The sequence below is a fragment of the Spermophilus citellus genome (assembly GCF_964194105.1).
Source record: "Spermophilus citellus genome assembly, chromosome: 4".
Lineage (NCBI taxonomy): Eukaryota > Metazoa > Chordata > Mammalia > Rodentia > Sciuridae > Spermophilus > Spermophilus citellus.
The window spans coordinates 164,368,149-164,393,405 of record NC_138185.1 but is presented as its reverse complement, the minus strand read 5'-3'; the positions used below and the strand labels follow the sequence as shown (position 1 = coordinate 164,393,405).

At 48.1% G+C, this 25,257-nt stretch overlaps 1 protein-coding gene across 1 annotated transcript in view; it reads right to left on the bottom strand.

The window, feature by feature from the left end:
* GALNT16 (polypeptide N-acetylgalactosaminyltransferase 16) overlaps window positions 1-25,257 on the bottom strand; it is an 87,040-nt gene that overhangs the window by 23,033 nt on the left and 38,750 nt on the right. The window contains exons 2-7 of the mRNA XM_081291734.1: window positions 10,783-10,940; window positions 7,442-7,540; window positions 6,472-6,539; window positions 5,515-5,580; window positions 3,106-3,227; window positions 752-839 (exon numbers count right to left, since the gene is read on the bottom strand). Coding sequence (XP_081147860.1) covers window positions 752-839; window positions 3,106-3,227; window positions 5,515-5,580; window positions 6,472-6,539; window positions 7,442-7,540; window positions 10,783-10,940 — 601 coding nt within the window. The remainder of the gene's footprint in view (window positions 1-751; window positions 840-3,105; window positions 3,228-5,514; window positions 5,581-6,471; window positions 6,540-7,441; window positions 7,541-10,782; window positions 10,941-25,257) is intronic.

The following is a 25,257-nucleotide window of genomic DNA, read 5'->3' as shown; positions in this document are numbered from 1 at the left end:
AAGCCACAAACCTAAGCCACAGACATAATTTAAAATGTTCTAGGAACCATATCAAAATATAAGAACATATGAAGTTAATTTGAATAAAATAGTCATAATACAATAAATCCAAACTAATATCATTGCAACCTATAAAAAAATACTAATGACATATTTTACATTCTTTCATAGTATGTCTTGGAAATTCCAACTGCCGTAGTCTGTTTTTTTTTTTTGTTTTGTTTTGTTTTGTTTTGTTTTTGTTTATAGCACATCTCAGTTCCAACTCATCAGTTTTCAAAATGAGCCACTTCTCAAGAGCTCAATAGCCAAATGTGGCCGACAGCCACCGTATCACACAGCCAGGCCTTGGCCACCTCTGGGGTGTACATATCAGGAATTCACACAAGGCTTAGAGCTCCCCCTCCCTTACCCTAGAGACAGCTGTCCCATAGTGGCCTTCTGCCAGGACCTGTGGCCATGGTCTCTGGGCTGGCAGCATTTGGAAAGGATGTGCCAGTGCTTGGGGAGGGGAGATGAGTGACTAGCCCGGCTCTGTCACTGATTGTTCCAGAAACTTGCAACTGCCAGCTCAGGCCCTTTGCCCTTGTACCCAGGGCTCCATCCAAACCCTCTTGATTTTATCTTTGCAAGGAAGGGTTGGGGTGGTGCAAGACTCTGGCATAGCTGGGAAGAGCTCCAACCCAGGGCTCTTCTTCCTTCACCTGCCTCTTTTCAGACCTCGAGCCCCTTCCCTGGGAGCAGGACCTACCTCCACGAAGATCAGCAGATGCTGCCAGGTAGGCAAAATTATCCAGACTGATGACATCAATGATGGGACTCACTACACGGGTGTGGTCCTAGGAAGGGGGTGTGAGATGGTGTGAGACCCTCTGCAAAAAGGGGGGAAAAAAAAGGCCCAGCCCCTCTCTGGGAAGAAGGTCTCCTTGGACGTGGGGTAGTCAGCCCAGGCCCATCCCAGAACCCTGACAGGCTCCTAGGAACTGTGTGCATCTCCACACCAGGCTCCTAGAAGGTCCCTCCTGGGTCCCTAGGGCACAATGCTCCCTGGCCTCTTCCTGTCCCATCATTTCAAGGCTGCTGGGATCTCATCTCCCTGACTGCTACCAGCTGAAGGATTTCTTCCTCTTTTAAGCTGCTCTCACCATCAGTGTGAGACAGTGTCCCAACTCCTGGGACAGTGACTCAGGTGCTGTGTGAGCTGGCCCTCTTGTTACTGGTTGAGCAGGACTTTTGTTTACTGCCACTTACCGCGGGACATGTTCGGGTGAGTCTTCCCAGCTGGACCACCAGCAACTTGAGGGCAGAGGTCCTAGGATCCCCAGGTAAGTGGGGACAGGTGCCACTTCTCTCAGGCCACATCCACTACAAGGCTGGCCACTCCCTGCATCCCACCCCCCAGAACCCAAGTCCAACTGCAAAACACCCGTGAATAATGTGGGCTTTGCTGTTTTGTGGGAGAGGTGGATTACGTGGTAAACCTCAGGCAAAGCTCTCAACACTTTCTCTTAAACCATATTCAAAATTTAGTCTCACTTTATAGCCCCCTTTGTGTCTTGCTCTCCAGGGGGGGCCACAAAGCAGTGCCTCTTTTTCCCCCTCTTCTCTTCATCTACTCTGCTTTCACCCTCAAATCGCTCTTGTCCCTAACTTGTGCTCCAGCCCCACGCCTCAGTTCCCACACCCTCAGGATAATGAAAACCTAGGGAGGGGGCTGTTCAGGGGGGATTGTCCCATGGCCTGTCTGTGCTCAGGGGTGAAAAGTGCTGTAAAAAGAAAATAAAGACCAGGCTCTGTGGAGCACGCCTGCCATCCCAGCGACTCAGGAGGCTGAGACAGGAGGATTGCAAGTTCAAGATCAGCCTCAGCAATTTAGTGAGACCCTGTTTCAACATTTAAAAACTAAATCAGCCTCACTGCTTCCTACTCATAGACATCTCTGTGCAGAGACAGAACTCACATGCTATAATCTCACAGCTTGAAAGCGTCCAGTTCAGTGGTCTTTAGTATGTCCAACCATCACCACTGGCTAGTTCCAGCATATTTCGTCACCCCAGTAAGAAATGTTAATCTACTTTTTATTTCTATGAATGTGCTTCTTCTGGACACTTCCTATAAATGGAACATATAATATATGGGCTCTTGTGACGAGCTTTCACTTCACACAAGGTTTTCAAAGTTCATTCATGTTGTACCACACAGATGCACTTCATGTGTTTTTCTGGCTGGATGATATTCTATCACAGACACACCACATTTTATGTATCTAGTCATCAGATGATAGGGTTCTCTATCTTTTGGGCATTCTGAATACTGCCGCTCTGAACACTTGTGTGTAAGTTTTTATGTGGATGTAGTTTTTGTTTCCATGTGGAACTGCTAGGAATTCTATTTAAATTTGGGGGGACTGTTTTCCAAAGTGGCTGTACTATTGTACCTTCCTGCCAACAATATCTGAGGGCTCCTGTTTATCCACGTCCTTGCCTGTACTTGCTAGTGTCCCTCTTTTTGATTATAGCCATCCTAGTAGCTATGAAGTGGGATCTCGTTATGGCTTAGACTTGTATTTCCTGAATGACTAATAAAGTCGAACATCTTTTCATGGGCTCATTGTGTATCTTCCTTGAAGAAATGTCTATTCAAATCCTTGGCCCATTTTTTAAAAATTGGGCTATTTGTCCTCTTCTAGTTGAGTTGTAACTGCCTTATCCTTCTTCGCCATCTGTCCAAATCCTCCCACTCTGGAGAACAGCAAGCACATGGAAGGAGCCCCCACCCTCCCCTCCCATTGAGGGCTCAGCCTCTCCTGCCTCCTTCCAGGGCTTCCCAACCTGACCACAAGCTCCCCCTCTCTCAGGAGAAGAGTAACACCATTCACAGAGGGACCTTTCTCGCTTACCCAGGCTTCCATCCAATGTGGTTCTCGCGACAGCCCATGGGACAAACATGACAGTCACCCCTGCTTTCAGATGAGAAAGCCCAATGCTGTGAAGTCTCTCAGAGGGGAAGCAGATCTATGAGGCTTCCCACAATGCCTGCCCGACATCACAGACAGTTCCCTCTGTCCCAAAGGACAGCCAGCTGCCCCGGAAACACACAGCTCACCTCCTTCACCCGCTGCAGCATGGGCTGCAGCCACTCCGTGTTCACTTCACAGTGGCTATCCAGAAAGGTGAGGATGGCAGCTGCGGCCACATCTGCCCCTCGAACTCGGGATCGGATCAGCCCTGCAAAGGGAGAGGACAGCAGCGCTTGACACCAGAACTGAGCCAATGTGCTGCCCAGGGCCCTCAGCCCCTATGGGCATAGGCTCTCTGAGGTATTGTCAGTGGCCTTCCTTCTGCACATCTGTTTGCTTCCTCCTTACCCTTTCTTCCTCTCTTCCATCCATCACCTGTCATTGTTCAAGGTCACTCCCTGAGCACCCTCCATACACCAGACAGTGCCGTTACGTTAGAGTGTAGTGAGTGGAAAATACAATAAAGTATGGGTTGAGACTGAGGCGGAACCAGAGCACAAAGCCCCTTCCACCTGGGGACATCTGGGCAGGCCTCTCCAGGCGCACCACCAGGTGTGACATGGAGAGAATCTTCTAGATTGTAACAGGCTTGAGTTTGTGTGCCAACCCCTTCACTCACTTTGAGCATGTTATTTAGCCTCTCTGAGTCTCAGTTTTCTTATCTATGAGATTCAGAAAGATACACTGAGCCCTGCCTGTCAGGAGGAACCAAGATGACAAGGGGAGAGACCAGCGCCTGGGAGACCTACTCATGTTAGGTTCCGCGGTTCCATCCCCATCCCATGACAGTCTCACCAATGGCTCACAGATGGCAAAGAATGGCCTTGCTTCTGGCAGCTTCCTGCTCAGGGCTGTGGACCTATCTGGTCAGGAGAGAGGAAGTCCAGTTGGTCCTGCCCTTGCCAGAGTAGCCATCCATGTCCTGTGAGCTGCGAGAAAGAAGGGCCTCACTCTAAGGCCTCTGAATACAATCACTTTTTGGAGAGATGTCCCTGGCCACACCTCTCTCCAGCTCTCAGCCTGTATCTATCAAACCAGCTGTCCATCTTTCCAAAAGCCTATTAGTAGGCTAAGGTAAGAGAAATGCAAGTTCATGTTTGAGGTCAGCTTCAGCAACTAAGCAAAACAAAATAAAAAGGGCCGGGGATGTAGCTCAGAGGAGAACCCTCTTGGGTTCAATCCCCACAACTGGAAAAAAATAATCTGCAGCCTCCACAGGCTGATGGCCCCTACAATGCAGTGGTTTGGGAAACATTTCTCTTTGGTTACTTCTATGACAGTTTGAATTCCTCCCTCATCAATATCCCCATGGCCCCTTGGCCTGCCGGGTCTTAAGTCACCCATCACATTCCTCTCTCGCTCTCAAATCATCAGTGGCTCCCAACAATAGGGTCCTTCCCTTCCCAACTCTAAATGCTCTCTTATGGCTTCCAAGGCTTTTTTTGTTGTTACCAGGTATTAAACCCAGGGGTGCTTAACCACTGAGCCACATCCCCAGCCCTTTTTAAAAAATATTTTATTTAGAGACAGGGTCTCGCTGAGTTGCTTAGGGCCTCACTAAGTTGCCGAGGCTGGCTTGAACTCACAATCCTCTTGCCTCAGTATCCTGAGCCACAGGGATTACAGGCGTGGGCCACGATGCCTGGCCCAACATTTTTGACATCAAAATTCACTGTCCTTTCCCCACTATGGACCAGGACTGGATTCTCACAGGAAGGAAGTGGAAGCAGAGGGAGAGGACAAGAAGCTGGCCTTTGGGTGGACTCCTGGATCCTCCATTCATCACCCTGGGCAAATTACAGAACCACCTGAAACCTCAGCTTCCCTGTCTAAAATATGGGGACAACGGGGCATTATGAGGATGGGATGTGACAGCGTAGGCTCCGTGAATGCCTGGCATGGGTGAGCACCACACACGTATGCATCCTGCGCCTGCACCACCTCCAAGCCAGGCATGCCCTCCTCTGCTCCCTTCCTGGGTCTCACAGGCCCAACACCCTCCTCAGGCCACCCCTGCACAAAAGCCTGTTGCTTTCCTACCTCCACATTATCCGACTATAACCAGCCTGTGGGGTGGTGATTTCTGACTCTTGGCCACACACTAACCCCTCGAAGAGCCTGGACCATGCTTGTTGTACTTCTCATGTGTCCCCTGAGGGCTGAGCACGATGCTATGCTGTCACTGGTGTTCCCAAACACCTCTGGATTCAAGGTGAGTTCACAGCTACTTTATCCTCCCTTCAGTTTTCTCAAAGGCCCTTCCATTCCATCCTTACAGCCTCCTTCCAAGGCAGAAAGAGCGCCATCACTGCCTTGCTTCTCAGAAGGAACAATGGAAGCATCCAGAAGGACGGCAAGGTGCCTAGGTTGTGCTGACAGGGCTGACTGGCGATACAAGGAGGGTCCTCTGCAGACCCTGGTCCCAGCTGTCAGGCAGGACCACACTGGCTCAGATGACATGGTACCCAGAGGGTACCTGAGGTCCAAGCACTCACCTTCCCGCCGGTCGTTTCGCAGGCACTTGACCTTGGGGATCCTGGTCAGGAGCACGCAATCTTCAGCTGAGGTGGAGGGAAGGAAGGCAGGTTCATTCAGATATGGGCATCAGACCACAGTGGTTAGGCTGCACCGGGGGCCGTCCCATTCCAGGTTGGGGAAAGGGGTGGGATGGGGAAGGATGGAGGGCCATGGTCATCACTACTGGTCAAAGGACTGTCCTGTCCCCAGTCCCAGACAGGAGTGCCTGAACCTATGACATCAGTTGAACCCCACCCCAGGGAGTGCCGGAGAGCACCAGCAATGGGCAATGGCCCAGCTCTCAAATCTAGTCTTTTTTGCAGTACTAGGATTTGAACCCAGGAGGTTTTGTGGTGGTGGTTGTTGTTGTTTTTATCACTGAGCTACATCTCTATCTTTCTTTTTTTTTTTTTTTTTTTTTTGGTGCTTGGGGATTTGAACGCAGGGCTTCATGCATGCCAGGCAAGCACTTTACCACTGAACCACATCCCCAGCCCAGCCTTTTCATTTTGAAGCAGGGTCTTTCTAATTTGCAGAGGCTGTCCTAGAACTTACAGTCCTCCTGCCTCAGCCTCCTGAGTGACTGGGATTACAGTTGTGTGCCACCATGCCTGTCCTTGGCCCAATTCTCATAGACCTAGAAAGAAGGGGCACTCTTCTGCATGTTGGCAGTTAGAATTATGAAGAATGCTGTTTATATTGTTTCCATTGTTTGAAGCATGTCGTGTCACTGGGGTCCCATCCAAAGCAGCAACACTTTCCCCCTCTTTTGGCACCAGGGCTGGGAGGGCTCCTAGAAAGACCAAGGATCTCAGGTATTGGCAAAGAGGTCAGTGTGCCAGGCCAGGCCAAGCCTAAGAGAGCTTGCCTGGGCATCCTGGGGGAACGGGCTGGGTGGGGTGTGGATCGGTGCAGACAGGAAGGTGTATACTCACGGTCTGAACTGAAGTCATCCACTAAGATGATCTCCTGGATCAAGTTGGCAGGAGTTCGGTTCAGGACACTGGAGCAGCAATGGGGACAGAGACAGAGTCTGGATTTGGGGCAACCTCCTATTTATACCTCCCTGGACATGGGATTCTCCTACCACCCAGCTCTAGGACCAGCACATTGGTCATGGTCAATTGCTTGCTAACTCCCTGGGCTCCTGCAAGAGCTCTCTGAGCTTTTCTAAGGACCTGGTTGGCACTGTTGCCTGGGCCCTCAGGGAACTGCACTTGTCTTGGGGGACTGCATTCATGGGGTGGTCAGGGCAGGAGCTACTTGAGCTGCCTGAGGCTCACCAAGCCACCCTGGGAGCCCAGCTGGGTGGAGCTGCCTGTTTGGAAGGCTGGCGAGACTCCTGCTGACCCCAAGGTCATTCTCAAGGAGCTCCTGCCCCCTGCCCTTCCTCTGTCCCTCTTCTGCCCCCCTTGTCTGGGAAGGGACACCCAAGTTTCTTTAATCCATGGAATACCACTGAGCACTCCTTTCTGAATCCCATTCTTGTCTAAGTTCATTGAGGAAATGGGTCAAGAGTGGATTGAACTTGACGGAAAGACCAGGATTAGGAGGACAGAGGGACACCTTTCTCTGATTCACCAACAGGGACCTATGGGGTTTGCCCCCCCACCTCTGGAGGCCTCTGTTCATCCCCGCCTCCCTCTGCTCCCACCCCCTGCATTTCTGCCCTCACCCTGGACACCTGACCTTGTCTTCAACTCCTTGTAGACTCCTGGGATCTCTCTGACCCCCGTACACACTAGCCCCAGCTTCCTGGAAGGACAGGATTCATCCTCCCAGTGCTCACTGGCTTTCACATGGTCTGATCTCAATCTCAACGTCCTGCCCGGCCAGAGGCACTGCAGACCCCCGAGGCTTTGGGGGAATGGCACCAATGAAATGCAGGTGGGTGGCTGGCCTTACCTCTTCACCGTGCGCAGGAGTGTGGAGCGGGCCTCATTGTGAAAGGTGATAATGATGCTGGTGGCTGGCAGGTCCAAGGAGTAGGACACCGATGGGCAACTGAAAATGGAGCAGGGAGGAGAGGCCAGCCATGGGGACATCCTCAGACAGCCTCCATGTTTCTCTTTGTCCACTCTGTGCCCCTTACAATACTTCTGTGAGGCAGGGAAGGCAAGCTGGAAGCCAGGACACAGGCTCCCTGCCTCTCCGGACCATGCTCTAGCCCACACTGGCCCGGCCCCAAGATGCCACCTAGCCTGGGGTCTTAGGAGGGAAGCAGCAAGTTGGGGGCATCTCCAGACCTGGGAGCTCCTAACCAAACCCTAGAGAACCCAGAGCCACACCCTCTGCCTGTTGGGAGGGCTCCCTGCTGTTCAGCCCCCCCCCCCCAAACACACACACTAGGCCCCAGGGCACTGCCTGGAGTCAAACAAAAAAACTGTCCCTGCAGATGGGGCAGTCTGGTGACACAACATAGGGATAGAGGATAAAATGGAAAACCACCTCCCTTTTGTCTTCTGGTCCCCTGCGGCTTCTTCCTTCCCTTCTTGCACCTCAGGACCTGTGGGAGGATCTGGGGAGGAATCACTCCCACCTGCCTAATGAGCATCCCTGTTCTGCCTGCGCACAGCACTGTGGGAGACACCAGGCAGGGGGCAGGCACCAGTGGCTCCAGGGGAAACCAGCCTCAGAGAAGACAAGAGCATCTCCGGCCACCCTGCTTCTACCCTGCTCTGCCATCCACAGACACACATTTTTGGACCACTGGCTCCCCGTCCTCAGGAAGGGGAGTTAGAAATCACCCTTCCTACCAGCCTTCCCCCCTGGGGTTTATGCAGGCTCCTGGGCAGGCGGGAAGGCGACTGCCACCGCGGGTTTTCGTAAGCCATCTTTATTACAATCGCTGTCTGACTATTTCAGCAGTGACTATTTTTTCATTATAGAATTCATCCCACGGATAGCAGCTTCCAGCCTGAATTCCCAGGCCCATTTCCTGCCCTGCAGAGCAGCCGGTCAGCCAGGCAGGAGTCCCACTAGCCTGGATCCCCCATGGGAAAAATCCTTCAAGGCTCTAAAATAATTCTCCTTGAGAAAGATGTGAGGCAGCCATGGGGGAGGGACATTCTCTCTGTCCCTGAGAAGTCACGCTTCCCAAGTGCTTGCTCCCAAATGCCTGTAGACTGGGGGACAGGAGTGGACATGGCTAGCTGAGAAGGGGCATGAGGGTACCCAGCCTCCTGGCACTGACTTCCAGGGCCCCATTCTCTGTCCTTGTTCCCTGGTCATTAGGTGCCCGGGAAGGAGGAAATCTGGTAGCAATGCCTTTCTCTCCCTGAAGGGGGCACACCTACCCACATTCTATCTGGAGGGTGGACTTGAACTCCCACCACCCCTTGTATTCCTCTGAGATGTAGATCAGTGAGGATGGTACCCAGCTCCAGGGAGCCAGGACTACCAGATGGTTTGTCCCCTGCCCCTGCTTTGTCTGGCTGGTGGGATTTTCTCTGGAATCCTAGTGGATCTGTTTTGTGACAGTTTGGAGTCCAGTGGAAACTGCCCCACAGCACAGGGGCTCCATCACGGGAGGCACAGTCCAGCCTCTGCTCCCTCTACACACACACACACACACACACACACACACACACACACACTTGCACACATGTGCATATGCACACATTTACACCCTGATCCACCTCAGCTTTCAGAGAGGCCCTGGGGCAGCATACGGCACCTCACCAGTTCACCACTGCCTTGGATGTAAGGAGTCTTATTTTACAATGTTCATAGCCTTAATAAAGCCAATCCCTCTTTTTTTTTTTTTTTTTTTTGTCAAGACTGGTGATTGAACCCAGGAGCGGTTTACCACTGAGCTACATATCCAGTCCTTTTAAAATATAATTTATTTTGAGACAGTATCTCACTAAGTTGATAAGGCTGGCCTCAAACCTGCAATCCTCTTGCCTCAGCCTCCCAACTCACTGGGATTACAGGCATGAGTTATCATGCCTAGCAGGCAATCTTTCAATTTCTCAGTGAACACCTGAGAAGGTTCAGGGTGTGAATGAGCAAAGAGGGTGTGCAGAAATGATTCAGGCCAGCCCTCAAGTCACAGATTTGGGACAGCAGATCCTCCCAGCTGTAGGGACTAGGTCAGCCATGGCTAGGGCTCCTATAAAAGGCCAAGAGGAGCTTCATGCTAACCTCATCTGCAGTGCAGGTAGTCACGAGGGAGGACTGCCCCAGGGTTGACTGAGGCCTGGATGTGGCCATCAGACCTGGATGGGGGACCTTGCCTAGTAGCAGGATTATTGACTTATTTGGTAGCATGAGGGGAAGCTGACAGTGCTGGAGTGACAGGACAGGGGGCCAGGGCCCCTCAGCCCTGGAGAGCCTCCAGACCTCAGGCATGCCTCCAAGTGACCAGGAAGGTTCGAGAACCAGTCCCCCTGAACCCTCATCTCACACGTGTCCTTTGTGTTATGGAGTAGCTATTTCCAGAGTCACTCTCGTCTACTCTCAAACTGGGGCCAGTCAGAGGCCCATCCCATCTCTGTGTACAGAGCTGGGTCCAGTGCAGCTCCTGTTTGTCACTCAAAGCTGTGGGTGGGTGGTGGATCAGCAACAGTAACCTGGTGGCTCTGTTAAATGTCTGCATGGAGCACAGAGAAGGGCCTGGAATTAGCTGGGGTTGGTGAGGGACCTTCCCAGAGGAGAGGACCTTGAGCCAAGACTTGAAGGATATAGGTGGGGTGGGGGAGGCGCGTTCAGGCAGAGGAAGCCTCATGGTGAAAACGGGGAAGGGAGGAAAGAGGAGTATAGGATTTCAGGAACACTGAGTGCTGGGTGAAAGGGTGACTGGGAAGCGCTTGCTGTTGCTGGGGAGGTGGGGCAGGCGGGCAGGAGGAAGAGAAGGGCCATGGGGGGGGACGGTCAGAGCACTCCACCGGTTGCATGGAGCAGGGCTGGAGGCCCCACTTCAGCTGCCTGCTCACCTGTCTCCCAAGCCTCCCTGTGGTCCCCTGGCATGTCGCTCTTGCTGGAATGCCAGATGAGATGCTGAGGGGCCTCCCTGGTCCCAGCTGGGGGTTTCCATGACCTTCATTGACCCCGAGTAGGCCAACAGAATATGGGAGGCAGGAATGTAGCTGGGGTGTGGGTTTTTCAGTGTCTAAATCACTAGACTGAGACTGAGGGAATCTTCCTCATTTCTTAAGTGTACATAAATGAAAAAAAAAAAAAAAGCTGAACAATATTGGTCCTTTCTCAGCCTTTCTTTTTGGTCCACACAATGGAGGCCATACCTGTAATGGCGAGTGTCCCGGATGGGCCTGTCTGGGCTCAGCTTGTCACTCTCCAGCTGGTTGAAGGCATGCTGCCTGTAGGGGTCCTCTCCAGCCTTCAGCTGCTTGGCTGACAAGTATGCCTTCTCGTCAAAGCCTTTTGAGGGTGTTCCTGTCACCTGAGACGAAGGTCAGCATCAGAGGGGGTACAGGCAGGAGAGTTCCACCATGTGCTGGGTGCTTAGTATACTGTCAGGTGTTAGATAACTACTTTACCCTATTTGTACCCTGGCTCTCCCCCATTGTACAGATGAGGAAACTGAGGCCAAAGAGACTTTTTTAAAAAGTGCCCCAGGTGAGAGCTACTGAGTCATAGGTCTGGATTCAAACAGGTCATTCTGAATTTAAAACTCGCACTCTCAACCAAAGCTCTCTGGAGAGGATAGGTCTTGGAGGACACCAGCCTCCCAAGACAAAGTATCCTAAGAGTATTAGAAATCAGAATGGAGATTGCCAAGCACGTTTCAGATTGACCCTCTCCTGGGATTAACGTGGGCCTTCAAACTCCAGGACTTGGACACCTTACTGGGCTCGGCACAGAGGAGGTGCTCCATCCTTCAAACTCCAGGACTTGGACAAGCTGCTGCAAACGGAACTGCCCATAAAGACAAGCAAGCCCTCACAGGCTAATGCCAGAGCCACCAGAACTCAACGGACGACGCACCTGCTCTGGGACTTTTGCTAGCTACTGAAGTGGTTCCACATCAGATCCACTGGGTCACTGGCAGTAAGTGCTGGGGAATGATGGATGACAAATGCCACAGCCCAGCTTCTCCCTCCTTAGCCACACCCTGTTCTGTGCTTCCAGAGTCCCCAGTGAGAGACCCTGGGGAAAGACACACAGAGATGAATGGCTGGATGAAGGCATCCTGACACCTGACTACTGGAACCAAACTTCTGGCCAGATATTCCCCATGAAACCTCACCAACTGTGAGTGCATTCCAACTCCAACTCTTCTTCCCAATCAGCAGCCCTAGGCAGGAGCTCTGGGCCCCTGAGGAAGCAGGAAGAACAGTTAGAATCTTCCATTCACAGAACCCTAGCCTAGAGGAAGGGTCCAGCAAGGCGGCTGGACCTGTTGCAGATGGGACCCCTGAGTGGAGAGATTCCCTTTAGAAGGAGGCAGCTCAGAGTCCTCATGTCCCTCTAGAGTCTCACTCCCACCCCACAACTTTCTTGGCCAGGAAATGTTAAAGATCTGGGGAGCTCCAACCTCCTAAACTGGGGCCCTCTGAGGGGCTGTCATTGTTTTAAAAATATTTTTATTTATATTTTTTTTTGTATGTGGTGCTGAGGATCGAACCCGGGCCGCACGCACGCCAGACGAGCGTGCTACCGCTTGAGCCACATCCCCAGCCCCTATTTATATTTTTTAGTTGTAACTGAACACACTACCTTTATCTTATTTATTTATTTTTATGTGGTGCTGAGGATCGAACCCAGTGTCTCACGTGCTAGATGAGCACTCTACCGCTGAGCCACGACTCCAGCCCTGGGGCTGTCATTTTTTTAAGTTGGCCTCCTGTTAGGACAGCCTATAGGGAACTTCCTGAGAGGAGATCTTGTGTCCCATGGGCCTGGCCCCATGCTAGCCACAAACGCTCATGGTGTGTGTTCAGAGGGTGACACAGATGCAGATGTCACCCTGCAATATTCTCAGTTGGTGTCATGCCAGGAACTGAGCAGATGGGGCAGAGTTCCACCCCCCGGGGTCTCAAAATCCATTTCAGGAAAGACAGAAGGGAGGGAGAGAGGGAGAGGAATGTTCTGGCTTGAGCCCTGGATTGCTAGAAGAATCCAAGCTGTCCAACTCAGTGAGAAAGGAGGGTGTTCCTTTGTATATCCCTCCCACCTGGGACAATAATGGCACTAGTGCTGTCCCTACCCTTCCTCCCAAATCTGGGTCAGGAGAATGGAAAGAAGCCTCCATCTAATGGCTGAGGAGCTAAAATTAAAGAAAAACAGCAGAGGGGTGAGTTTTTGATCTCCCGAAGGGAGCATATATCTCTTCATTATCTTACAAGTCGACTGTGGGAAATAACCATGTTTATTTATTTAGGACTTACGGCCACTCTGTGGGTTCAGAAAACCTCCGAATCCTCATCCCATACTCACTACTACCCAGTGAACATTGGTGGAGAGCCACCCATCCCCCAGACATGGGCACCCTCCTGTACGCATTCATTTGGATCACCTGAGCATTCATTCATCCATTCATTCATTCAGGAACGATGAGCTCACTCCCTCTGTCACTCATTCATTCAGCAAAGCTCTGTAAAGCACCAACTATGTGCCAGGAAGTGGGAGGAAGACTTCTAGGTCTGTCCCCTGCCTGCCCCCCTCACACATCTCACTCACAACTTCCTTGGGCCACAGAGAATGTTGTGGAAGAACGTCTGCTCAGGCTCTGGCTCTCTAGAGAAGGCCCTGTCTAATAGAGTTAGACAACCTCACAGGTGCCATCAGGAAAAGTCTGTGGCTCCCTCTCGCAGCCCCAGATCCCTGGAGTGGCCTCCTCCAGGTGGACCAGGGTCTGTGGCGAGGCACTTCAGCTGTGAGATAACTTATAAAAGAGGGTGCCATGGAAACACCAAGCCCACTGCCTTCTAGAGGTCCCAGCTCTTCTTCCATGGTGACCCAGCAACCGCTTGTGTTTGGAGCTAAAATATCAGTTGGCCCTGAGTCAGCAAAGAGAAGGATAGACTGAGGATGGGTGGGATGTGGCTCGTGGAAATGCCATGCAGGACTCTCACTTCCTCCCTCCTCAGCCCCTCCCCAGCCTCGTCCAGTCATCACCCAGGGCGCTTGACCTCTGATGTCTAAGTGCCAGTTCACATACCTGGACCCTAACTCAGGCTCCCTCAGGTGGTTGAACTGCTTTTGCTTTCAATCCCCTTCTTTGATCTTTTAGGACTTGAGTGTCCCATGGATGCTTCTAACTCAGTATCTCAAAGTCCCCACTTATCCCCAGGCAGCTGCTTCTGTAGTCCTGGTTACAGAGACAGCACAAATCAAGGTCATCCTTGATGTCCTCTCCATGATCTGCAGCCTGACTCGGGCCTCTGCCCTGGGTATTAGCAGGTGGTAGGTACTCCATGGATATATCACTATTATTAACTCAACAAATATTTAATGGAAATCCACTATGTGCAGGCACTGTGCCAGACAGAGGCTGGAACACAGAAATAAAAAGCAGGGTGGCCCCTGGAAGAGGAGCCTAGGAATCTGGCCCATCCATGCCAAGCATGGCCATACAGGGTCAGGAAGAAATCCCCACCTCAAGCTTAGAGCACAGAAGCTGCAGATTTGACCCCAGAACCTCATCTCACCCGACCCCTGCCAGCAGGGGTAGTGACCTGTGAATGCTGTTTTCCTTCTGCCCCCTTCTGAAAGGGAATGGAGAGCTACTATCTCATATTTCTATTCATGTTGCCAAACGTGGTGGGGATGAGGGAGTAAATGTGTCATCTGGCCCTGGGGTGCAGGACCATCAGGAGTCATAGCTGGACCAGGTAGAGACTGGAGATACTGGGTGTGGAGCCCTTTCTGGAGTGACTGAGATACTGTGGCTGTTCGTGGAATCCCCATGTCAGGTTGGGGCATCTGAGACATGCGCTGACAGTGCTCTCTCCTCTTACTTTTGCAAGAAGGTGTGTTGTTCATCTGTGAGTCCCCAGCACCTGGCACATAGTAGGTAATGGCTGGATGAATAAATGAATGAATATCTAAATATCATCCCCACTCCCAAATTACTATATCAGGAAGAAACCAACAGCAAACAAATGAGATCCTCCAAAACATCGCATGCCCTTCAGTGACCTCGCCTCAGAGAATACTAGCCCTGGACTCACAATGATCCATGGGACAGGGTGTCCTGTCACTGTGCCGGAGTCTACTCCACCGTTCCCTTTCTTGCTCTGCTCTAGCCACACGGGTCTCCTTACTGTTCTTTGAGCCCTCCAGGTACCCACTCCATAGCCCTCTGGTTCTTTCTGCCTTCCTTCTGGAAGGTTCTTCTCCCAGATGTCTGCATGGTTTACTTTCTTCACCTCCTGCAATGCCCCGCTCAAACACTGCCTTCTCTGTGAGCCTCCCCAACCACTTGACCTCCACCCGATCTCTGCCTCCACTGCTTCATTTTTCCTTATGGTACTTGTCTTCATCTGATAGGCTGTTTGTTTTTTACTTATTTATTTATATATTTATTTTTTAAATTGAGTTTTTAAAAATAAATGACAGCGGAGTGCATTACAATTCTTATGACACATATACAGCACAATTTTTCATATCTCTGGTTGTATATAAAGTATGTTCACACCAATTCGTGTCTTCATACATGTACTTTGGTTGCTGCAAGAGTATAGGGACTGTCTGTTTTTATAATACTGGATTCCAAAGCCCATGACAATGTCTGGGTGATCACAGGTCCTTGAAGACAATGGCAAGTGAACGATTGAGTGATGAGTGATTGTGACCCTGCCCCACCCCCCCACAACTCTGGTGGCTCAAGCAGGTGACAGGGTAGTTTTTGCCTGCCTTAGGGAACTTCCCCTCCACTCACAGGCTCCTGGCAAAGCTGTCATTTACTGCTCCCGATCCATCAACACCCCAAGCACTCCCACAGGAGTGAGCACCAGACTAGGGCCAAGCCAATCTTATCACTGGGACTCTAGACACAGCCATTGGTTCAGGAATGATCATTCGATTCAACCTGGGCCAATCAAAATCTTCCCTGAGGCTTTTCTATACGATGAGCTCTTTTCATCAACTCTGCTAAGCTTGAGAAATGAGGATCTTCTTATCCTTCACATGGAGAAATCTTGTCTGGAGAATGAAATCAAGAAAAAACAATAAGAACCAAGAGATCGAAAGAGTGAGCTCTGATAATATTATATAGGTCCATAGAGTCGAGTTCTCTCTCTCAGCCTCTCCATCTCCCCAACTATCCACCTACCTGTTTGAATCAATTTTTCCTCCTTTTTCTCTTTCTCCCTCCCTCCCTCTGTTTTTTTCTCCTTATAAAATTAGTTTGAATAGGATGTTCTGCTCCAGGAACCAAAAGCTCAGAGATATTAGTTCTGTAGTCCTTTTAACAAATAGAAAACCATTCTCCAGAAGTAAAATCACAAAACTCAGCAAATGAGCACTGATGGCAATGACAATGACCCAGTATAGGTAGAGCCACCCACTCTCAGCTGTCTGGCTGGTCTCTGGATTTGGCCACATTGGAGTCCAGGGCAGGGTGGGACATTCCCAGTGTTCCCTGTAGGCAGGGCTGTGTTCAGGCCTTGGGGTGGGGGTTCCATCTGGACCTTGCTGAAGAGCTCCCGTGTTGCCATGGTGAGGAGTGAGAGCTGGGAGCTGGTGAGTGACAGCCCCATGAGCCTCCCACATCCTTCCAACCCCCCACAGAGAGTTCTTGGCTGAAGTTTAGGCTGTGACTCCCTCTCCAGGCTTTGTCCTTTCAGGGAGTGCCAAATCCAGCACTTCCACATCCAATAAGGTCAATCACATCTGAAATTGTTTAAGTTGAAATAATGACTGTGCTCTATAAAATGGGAAGAACTACTTCTCATCTTGGAGAGGTTTTTTTTTTTTTTTCCAGTCTATCATTTCGATTAAACTTTTGAGACTAGCTTCAGTTTTTTTTTTTTTTTTTTCCTGCTAGATTTGCTTATTGCTTCTTGGCCTGCTAAATTTAGGAAACAAATAGCAAAAGGGGAAGGTTTAAAATAAGAAAGGAAAATATTTTCCATGTCATTTTCGTCAAGAACAGTTCAGCCCCAATTCCCAAGCCTTGTAAACTTTCTCTTAAAACATACACATACTGCTAAATTTTAGATTTAAACAACTCCAACTCCTTTTAAATAATTGCTGCCCAATTTCCTTTTACTGCCAGTAAAACAGGTAACTGCTGGGTTTGCCTTTCACTAAATTTCAATGAAACTACAAGTGCTTTGGTCCTACTTTATGAATGGCTCCTGACTTTTTTCCTGAACCTGCTATAAACCAAAAACACCTGGTGGACAACATGTGCTTCCCAGCCACTCCTCCCTCCCCCAGGAGCAAAATCTCATCTGATGCTATGTCCCAAGCTGAAAGCCTGCCATTCATTACAAGAACTTGGAAGCTGAGCACATGATTCAAGTTCTCTGAGCTCAAGGTCTCAGGCTCTCCCAAATGAAACGCCAGATCCCCAGGGCCTTCCTGGGACCTACCAGTGCTCTCATCCAACTAACAAGATGTTGTGGAAGCAAAGAGCCAAGATCTTCAGGTTGGACATAGGTTGAGTAGGGTGTCAAGGGTCTTTGAGGGGCCTGCCCCACATGTGTTCCCGTATTCCATTCTCCATTGCCTCAGAAGCAGCAATTATAATAGCAATAAACCTGGGCTCTAAAATCTGATGGCCTTGGGGTGGAATGCCAGTTCTTACCGCTCTCTGACCTTGGAGTTATTTGCTATATATATATATATATATATATATATATATATATATATATATATAGAGAGAGAGAGAGAGAGAGAGAGAGAGAGATATCACTTGTCACGGGCCTGACACATACACTGTAATCTTTATTATTAATTGTTATTGCCTTGCCTGTGTTTTTATCAATGGTTCTTAGCCTGGGCTGCACCTTCGAAGTACCTGGAAAGATTTTTAAAATTCTGATGTCTAGGCCATACTATAGACCAATTCAATTAGAGTCTCTGGGGGAGGCAGGGAGATAAGCATCAGGTATTCTGAACAGTCTCCAGGTAATTCCAGTGTGATACCACAGCCAAGAGCAGATGCATGATGGAGCTGCTGGAATCACAGAATCTTAAAGGGACCTCCAAGGCTATCTCCTCAGACCCTCCTTTCTAGCGAGTCTCTCCATGAGTTTGGTTTTTGGCCTCTGTTTGTTCTGTTCTGGGGCTTCACCATCAGCAGAACCAACTGCAACTCAGCTTGAGCCTAGTTACTATGGAAACCCTCTGCCTTACAGCACTTCTGTCCCATAGGCCTGGAAGGCTCCAGTTCAATTGCATATCAAGGGGTTGCTTGGGGATACCCACCAAGTGCCTCCAGTTAGATTTCCCACTAAATGATAATATCACTCCTCCAGGGGTGGCTCTAGGACAACTAGTGGTCTCACCTAGAAAGGGTTCTTGAGGTCTTATAAGTACTGGTAGTACTAGTGGTCTCACCAAGATAATTGGGGGAGACCCATTGCCCATTTCTTTAGGAATCCAACCCAACCAGCGTCCTCTATCCAAGGTTGGGTCAAGGCATCAAGCCCCTATTCTGGACAGTCTCTTCTTAGATCCAACAGGTCCAAGGGGCTTCCCAGGTCTCTGTTTCTCACCGTGGCCTAGCCCATTCTGCTGGGAATGGAGGGATTCTGAGGAGTTCCCAGAAATCTTTTGCAAGAGCTCATTTTCCACCTGCATATCAGTTTATCAGCTTGGGTAGGGCATGTCCAGATCTGTGAAGGGTACCAGAGTCCCAGCTTATCTTCCAAGCAACTGTGGCTGAAGCCCAGGGGAAGAGGCAAATTGGGGCCATACTGACTGTTCATTGAGGGTCTACTGCACACTAGGTGCTATGATAGGTGCTGATTTCCATTTCCAAATACTTCTATAAAATAGGTGTTCTTAGTCATACTTTATGGAAGAGAAAACTGAGGCCCAAAGATGTGCAGTAACATGCCCAAGATCACACAGCAACTGAGTGACTAAACTGGAACTGGAATGGAGGCTGTCTGGCCACCGAGCCTAGCACAAAGCCTTCTCTGTGCCTTCAGACTGCAGCCCGGCCCAAGTGTGCCTGGTACTCCTTTCCAATTCTGAGTTCCTTAGCTTTGGGACAGGCCAGCTTCTGGTGCCCAGTGCCAACGCAAGCCCTGACAAGTGAGGTTGGAGGCCGGCTCCCTCCTTGGCTTAGGGATCAGAGCATCAGTTCATGGCTCCAATGAGCACTTGCTCGATGCTGTCACCTCTTGGCCTGCACACAGGCTTGGAAACATGGTTCTGCTTAAGTGGCTCAAAAGAACATGGGAAAAAGGAAAAATACAAGAGTTTGTGTTACTCAAACCAAACCAGTACGCAACCAGACTTTGCTGGATCAGCCTGGGTCCTCCTGGTTCTTCACAACTAGGGACACCTTCAGGGTGCTGAATGGCCCTCAGCCACAGGTACATCAAAGAGGGGACAAGGCCAATTCCTGTTTAGGGTCTTTTTCTGCCCAGTCATAATGATTCCCCAAACAACGTGGCCACGCTCTACAAGAGAGGAGGTGAGAAGAAAGAACTGCTGAGACAGGGAAACCTCGGGGCTCCCCAGACCTCAACAAATATCCCTTTATCCAATGTCTGGTGCAGATCAGCGAAGGCCAAGGTGGGCATGCTATCATTGCACATTGGGTATCTCACTGTCAGAAGCTATTGAACTTGGACTTGCCAGGCATTATCTGAGAAAATAAATACAACAATGCTCATGTAATACACAGAACATGCAGCATGACTGCTGCAAGGTCGGTGACAAGTTAGGACCAGCTCAGCAAGGTTCAAATTCAACCCCCTAAAACTCAGCAAGGCCCTGGTCACCCGCCAGTCATCTCAACTTATAACCTTTTTCAGACAAAGAGCTAAACCAGAAGAGAGGCTGATGTGGCACAGTATAGACATCGTGGGGCAAATCCAGAAATACACTGCCTGTGGTTTGTGACTAATCATTAAACGGTGAGGTTATACTTCTCCAAAAATGTCCACCCAAAGGATAGGGCATAACAAAAGCAGACTTTTAAAAAATATTTTTTAGTTGTCAATGAACCTTTATTTATTTTTATGTGGTGCTGAGAATTGAACCCAGTGCCTCACACATGCCAGGCAAGCGCTCTCGCACTAAGCCGCCATCCCAGCCCCCAAATCAGACTTTTGTTTGTTTTAAATATTTCCTTTAGTGGTAGATGGACACAATATCTTTATTTATTTGTTTATTTTTATTTGATGCTAAGGATCAAACCCAGTGCCTCACACATGCTAGGTAAGTGCTCTACCACTGAGCCACCAACCCCAGCCCCAAAGCAGACTTTTTGAATAGGATGAAGCATCAAGAGAGAAGGGAGAGGGGAAGAACTTGGGGAAAAGCAGCTCCCCTCGTGGGATTCCCTTTGGGTGTCTACTTGGTCTGTGGCCCCTCCTAAATTCATGTTGAAACTCAGTCCCCTTTGCAGTGGTATTACAAGGTGAGGCCTTTGGAGAAGTGATGAAGCCCTGTGAATGGATTCATGTCCTTATAAAAGAAGCTTCAGAAAGAGTTTGCCCCTTTTTGCCCCTCCACCTCCAGCCATGTGGGGGACAGGGCACTCATGCTCTGCCAGGGGCAGCAACAGGCGCCATCTTGGAAGCAGAGAGAGCTGCTCTCATGACATACCAAACCTGCCAGTGCCTTGGTCTTGGACTTCCAGCCTTCAGAGCTGTGGGAATTAGCTTCTATTGTTTATCAGCTACTCAGTCTAGGCTATTCTGTTTTAGCAGCCACAGACAGACTAAGACAGGGGCCATTGCTACTGCAGTACGACCTGTCCCTTCAAGAGGACCATGCTCCTGGGCCGGCTCCTCCTCTATCCCTGTAGCCCAGCATTTTACCTAGTTTCAATATACAAAGTGGCCGTAAAATCTGGGAATAGGGATAATACATATATATTTTAACTCTTTTGATTATGTCTGGGACATACTAAAGGTGCAGTTTTATTCCATGAGAGATCAAAGACATAAATGTTCATGGGTGCACCCATGCGGGGAATGGATGAACATGCAGCGCTCTTTGCCGTTTTGCACAAGCACGGAACCAAACATTGTTCGTGAGCAACAACACATGCCACGTATTGTAACATAATCTAAATAAAGTGCTTATTATATGTGTTTATCCCTATTTTCCTTGAGGGCCACCCACCCTGTAGTTAAACAGAACTGGAGAGGGAAGACTCGGCTTCTTCTTAAAAAAGACTCAGGGATGCAAAGATGTAGATTCTCTTTGACATAATATACAAATTCGATGCAATCCCGATCAAATGACAGCTATGTGGGAGGGGAGGTTCAGCTGGAAGAGTTTAACCATGAGAGAACAATCAGTGGAAATCTGAAAGCAATTAAAGATTGGGAAATAGACCCGCCAGATATTAAGGCGTAATATAATATTACAGATTTTATATAGCAGAATTTCTATGGCAGATACAAGACCAAATAAATCAATGGGAGAAAACAGGTCAGAAACAGACCCAGATACATATGGACAGTTGATGCCAAATGAGCTAGAGCTGCATTTCAAATGGCCCTGCGGAGGGAGGGAGGGGGGTGCTACTCAGTGACTGATGTTGGGAAAAGTGACTGGACAATGTGGAATGAACAAGGCTGAACTCACTTCTTAAACCAGAATCAATTCCAGGTGGTTTGAAAATTTAAACTTGAAAAAGGAAACAAGAAGTACAAGGAAAAATTCATTTTTGTTTTTGTTTTCCAGTCTTGGACATAAAGACCAAACGCCATAAAAGAAACACTATATAAGAGCTGACACTTTTGCTGGGTGGGAACGGAGGCATGTGCCTGTAATCCCAGCTACTCAAAAGACCTAGGCAGGAGGATCACAAGTTTAGGGTGAGCCTAGGCAACTCAGGGAGACCCTGTCTCTAAATAAAATAAATAGGGCCGGGGATCTGGCTCAGTGGTAGATTATTTGCCTAGAATGTGCAAAGCCCTTGGGTTCAATCCCCAATATTCCCCCACCAAAAAAATTAACTTTTGGGGGAGGGTACTGGATTGAACCCAGGGGCACCGGACCACTGAGCCACGTCCCCAGCCCTATTTTATATTTTATTTAGAGACAGCATCTCACTGAGTTGCTTAGTGCCTTGCCCTTGCTGGTTTTGAACTAGTGATCCTCCTTCCTCAGCCTCCTGAGCTGCTGGGATTACAGGTGTGTGCCACTGTGCCTGGCTAAATTAACACTTTTATAATGCAAAAATGTCACAAAGTCAAACACAAACCATATTGGGGAAAAAATGCTAGTCAAATAATCTAAGAAAAAAGGATTAACTTCTTTAATATATGAAAAGCTCTTATAAACCAATAAGAAAAGGACCAAATTTAAAAAAGCAACATACACATAAAGGATATGAAGACACAGCAGAAAAATGAAATGCAAATGGCCAGTACTTTATACCCCAAAGACTTAAAATCAGCATACTACAATAATGCAGCCACATCAATGTTTATAGCAGCACAGTTCACAATGGCTAAACTATGGAACCAACCTAGATGCCCTTTGACAGATGAGTGGATAAAGAAATTATGGTATATATACACAATAGAATATTACTCAGCCATAAAGAAGAATAAAATTATGGCATTTGCTGGTAAAGGAATGGAAGTGGAGACTATCATGATAAATCCCAAAATAACCAAAGGTTGAATGTTCTCTCTGAATTGTGTATGCTGACACACAATGGGGGGCAGGGGATAGAAGTTCATTGGATTAGACAAAAGGGGATGAAGGGAAGGGAAAAGGAAAGACATAGAATGAATCAGACATAACTTTCCTATGTTCATATATGAATACAGGACCAGTGAAACTCCACATCATTTCAACCACAAGACTGGGATCCTAATTAGAATAAGTTATACTCCATGTATGTATAATATGTCAAAATACATTCTAGTGTCATGTATATCTAAAAAGAACAAATGCAAAAAAAGATGTTCAATGTTATTGATTATTAAATAAGTGCTAATTAAAACAAGACATAATTCCTTGTTAGTTCACCTGGAAAAGTTTAAAAATAATATCAATGTATGGAATTTTGACAGTTATAAAAATAGAAGCTCTTATACATTGGTGGATTATAAATTGGTACAATCGTGATAGAAGGCTGTTTCGCCACATTAGCCTTCTAAATACGACTCTTTGACTTAGTAGAAATTCCATTTTTAGGTAAAAATACACCTGCTTTTCCTGAGATGGCCCATTATCCACCTGTGTTCCCAGGAGTCTGCATTAGCCCTGATTCAGATGGTAGATTACATGATCATCTTACATTTCTAGGCATTAACCCTACAATTAAACTGGCACAGGACATGAAATGTGCAAGTATTGTGACTGCAGCATTATTTATAACAGAAAATGCCAGAAAAAGTGTCTATCTAGAGGCGGATTAAGTAAATTATGGGTTTTCCTTAAATTAGAATTCTAAATGAGTGTTAGAAGGAATAAGTTAGTTATGTATGGTGTGATTCATTTTGTATAAACAGTTTTCATAAATAAATGCATATCTGGAAAAATACACAGCAAACTGCTCTGGAAAGTGGCACAGGAATGAGATGGGAAAACTGAAGAATTTTCCATTTACTTTGTACAAGGCAGGCTTTTAAAATAAATAAGTATCCTTTTATAATAATTTTTTTTAAATGAGTGTTAGTAGCTGGGTGCATTGGCCCAAGCCTGTAAGCCCAGTGACTCTGGAGGCCAAGGCAGGAGGAATGCAAGTTTGAGGCCAGCCTCAGCAACTTAGCAAGGCCCTAAGCAATTCAGTGAAACCCAGTCTCAAAATAAAAAAATACAAAAAGGCTAGAGATACAGCTCAGTGGCAAAGGCCTTCTGGTTTCAATCACTAGTACCAAAAAAAAAAAAGAATGTTAACTCTTCTCTACCTAAGGTAATAGGGCTAAGCTAATTAGTGTCACCATCAACCTGTTGCCCTGCGAGTGAGTCTCAGGGATGAAGGAATGATGAGAGGCTCACACTTCCTCAGCTGCACCACTTGAGCAAAGAGGTATCATCCCAGAAGCTGCTCTGATGGCCAGGAGGGGACAGAGAGGAGGGCAGCAGATGGGGGCTGAACAGTGGTGTGGGGGTGGTGGCGCTTTTATATGTGAATTCATCCTTCAGGTGATGCTTAGAGATACAACTTGACTCCTCCTGAAGCTCAAGCTCAACAACTGAAAACAGGGTGGGGAGGGACCAAGTGTGTGTGCACGCCCATGTCCACTTCAAGCATTATTAACCTGGCCAGTCAAGGAATCAACCTGAGCGCACACCTGTGGAGGAACCAATAAAGAAGATGTGGCCTATTTACACAATGGAACACAATTCAACCTTTAAAAAGGAAGAAACTTCATCAATTCTGTCATTTGCAACAACATGGATAGAACTGGAGAACATTCTATGGGTGTGGGGGAATGAGAAGATGATAATCTACAGGCATAAAGCCTCAGATACCATAAATAAGTCTGATTTTTTGGGGGGGAGATCTGTTGCACAGTATGATAGCTATAACTAAGAGCTGATTGCTGTAGGTTTCCATATCTCTGGGAAGGCGTGTCAGCAATGTTCCCATCGTGGAAGATGTCAAATGTTTGAGGCGATGGATGGATTGGTTGGCTTGAATCCATGCTGCATTAAAAAATCATAGCATGGGCGGGGGACAGCTGGGTTGTGGCTCAGTGGTAGAGCACTTGCCTCGCACATGTGAGGCACTGGGTTCGATCCTCAGCACCACATAAAATAAATAAATAAATAAAACAAAGGTATTGTGTCCGTGTTCAACTAAAAAAATTTTTTTTAATTTTTATTTTTAAATCATAGCATTGGGCTGGGGTTGTAGCTCAGTGGCAGAGCGCTTGCCTAGCATGTGTGAGGCACTGGGTTCAATTCTCAGCACCACATAAAAAATAAACAAACTAAAAAAATATTTTTTAAAAAATTATAGCATTGGGCTGGGGTTGTGGCTCAGTGGTAGAGCGCTTGCCTAGCTCATTGAGGCACTGGGTTTGATCCTCAGCACCACATAAAAATAAATAAATAAAATAAAAACTACTAAAAAAAAATTTTTAAAAAATCATAGTTTCACTTCGCACCCCATAAATATGTATAATACATCAAATATTTTTAAAATATTTTTTTAGTTGTAGATGGACACAATACTTTTATTTACTTACTTCTATGTGGTGCTGAGGATTGAACCCAGGGCCTCCCACATGCTAGGTGAGCACTCTACCACTGAACTACAACCCCAGCCCTAATACAATTATTATTAACAACAATAATAACAATAAACAGTGAGGCGAGGTTTAGAAGCCAAGCCCCCATCAAGGGTAACTGACCTCACCTGTATTTGCAGACTGTGACCACAGGAGGATGCCCTGAAGAAGCTGGTACTTAGGTACATGGGTGATGAATGCCATTTACTTTCCATTTTGTCCATTTTCAACACTTTTTTTTTTAAATACCTATCTAAAGCACCTGGTGTTGAGTGCTTAACTTAGTAACTTAGCTGATGGGGGTGGGCAGACGGAGGAGCGCTGAAAGAGCTGTGGGTCAAGTCCCTCGGGCTAATCCACAGGCCATCTGCAGGGCAGGGTGACTTAACCTGAGCACAGCAGTTTCCACTACGGAGAAAA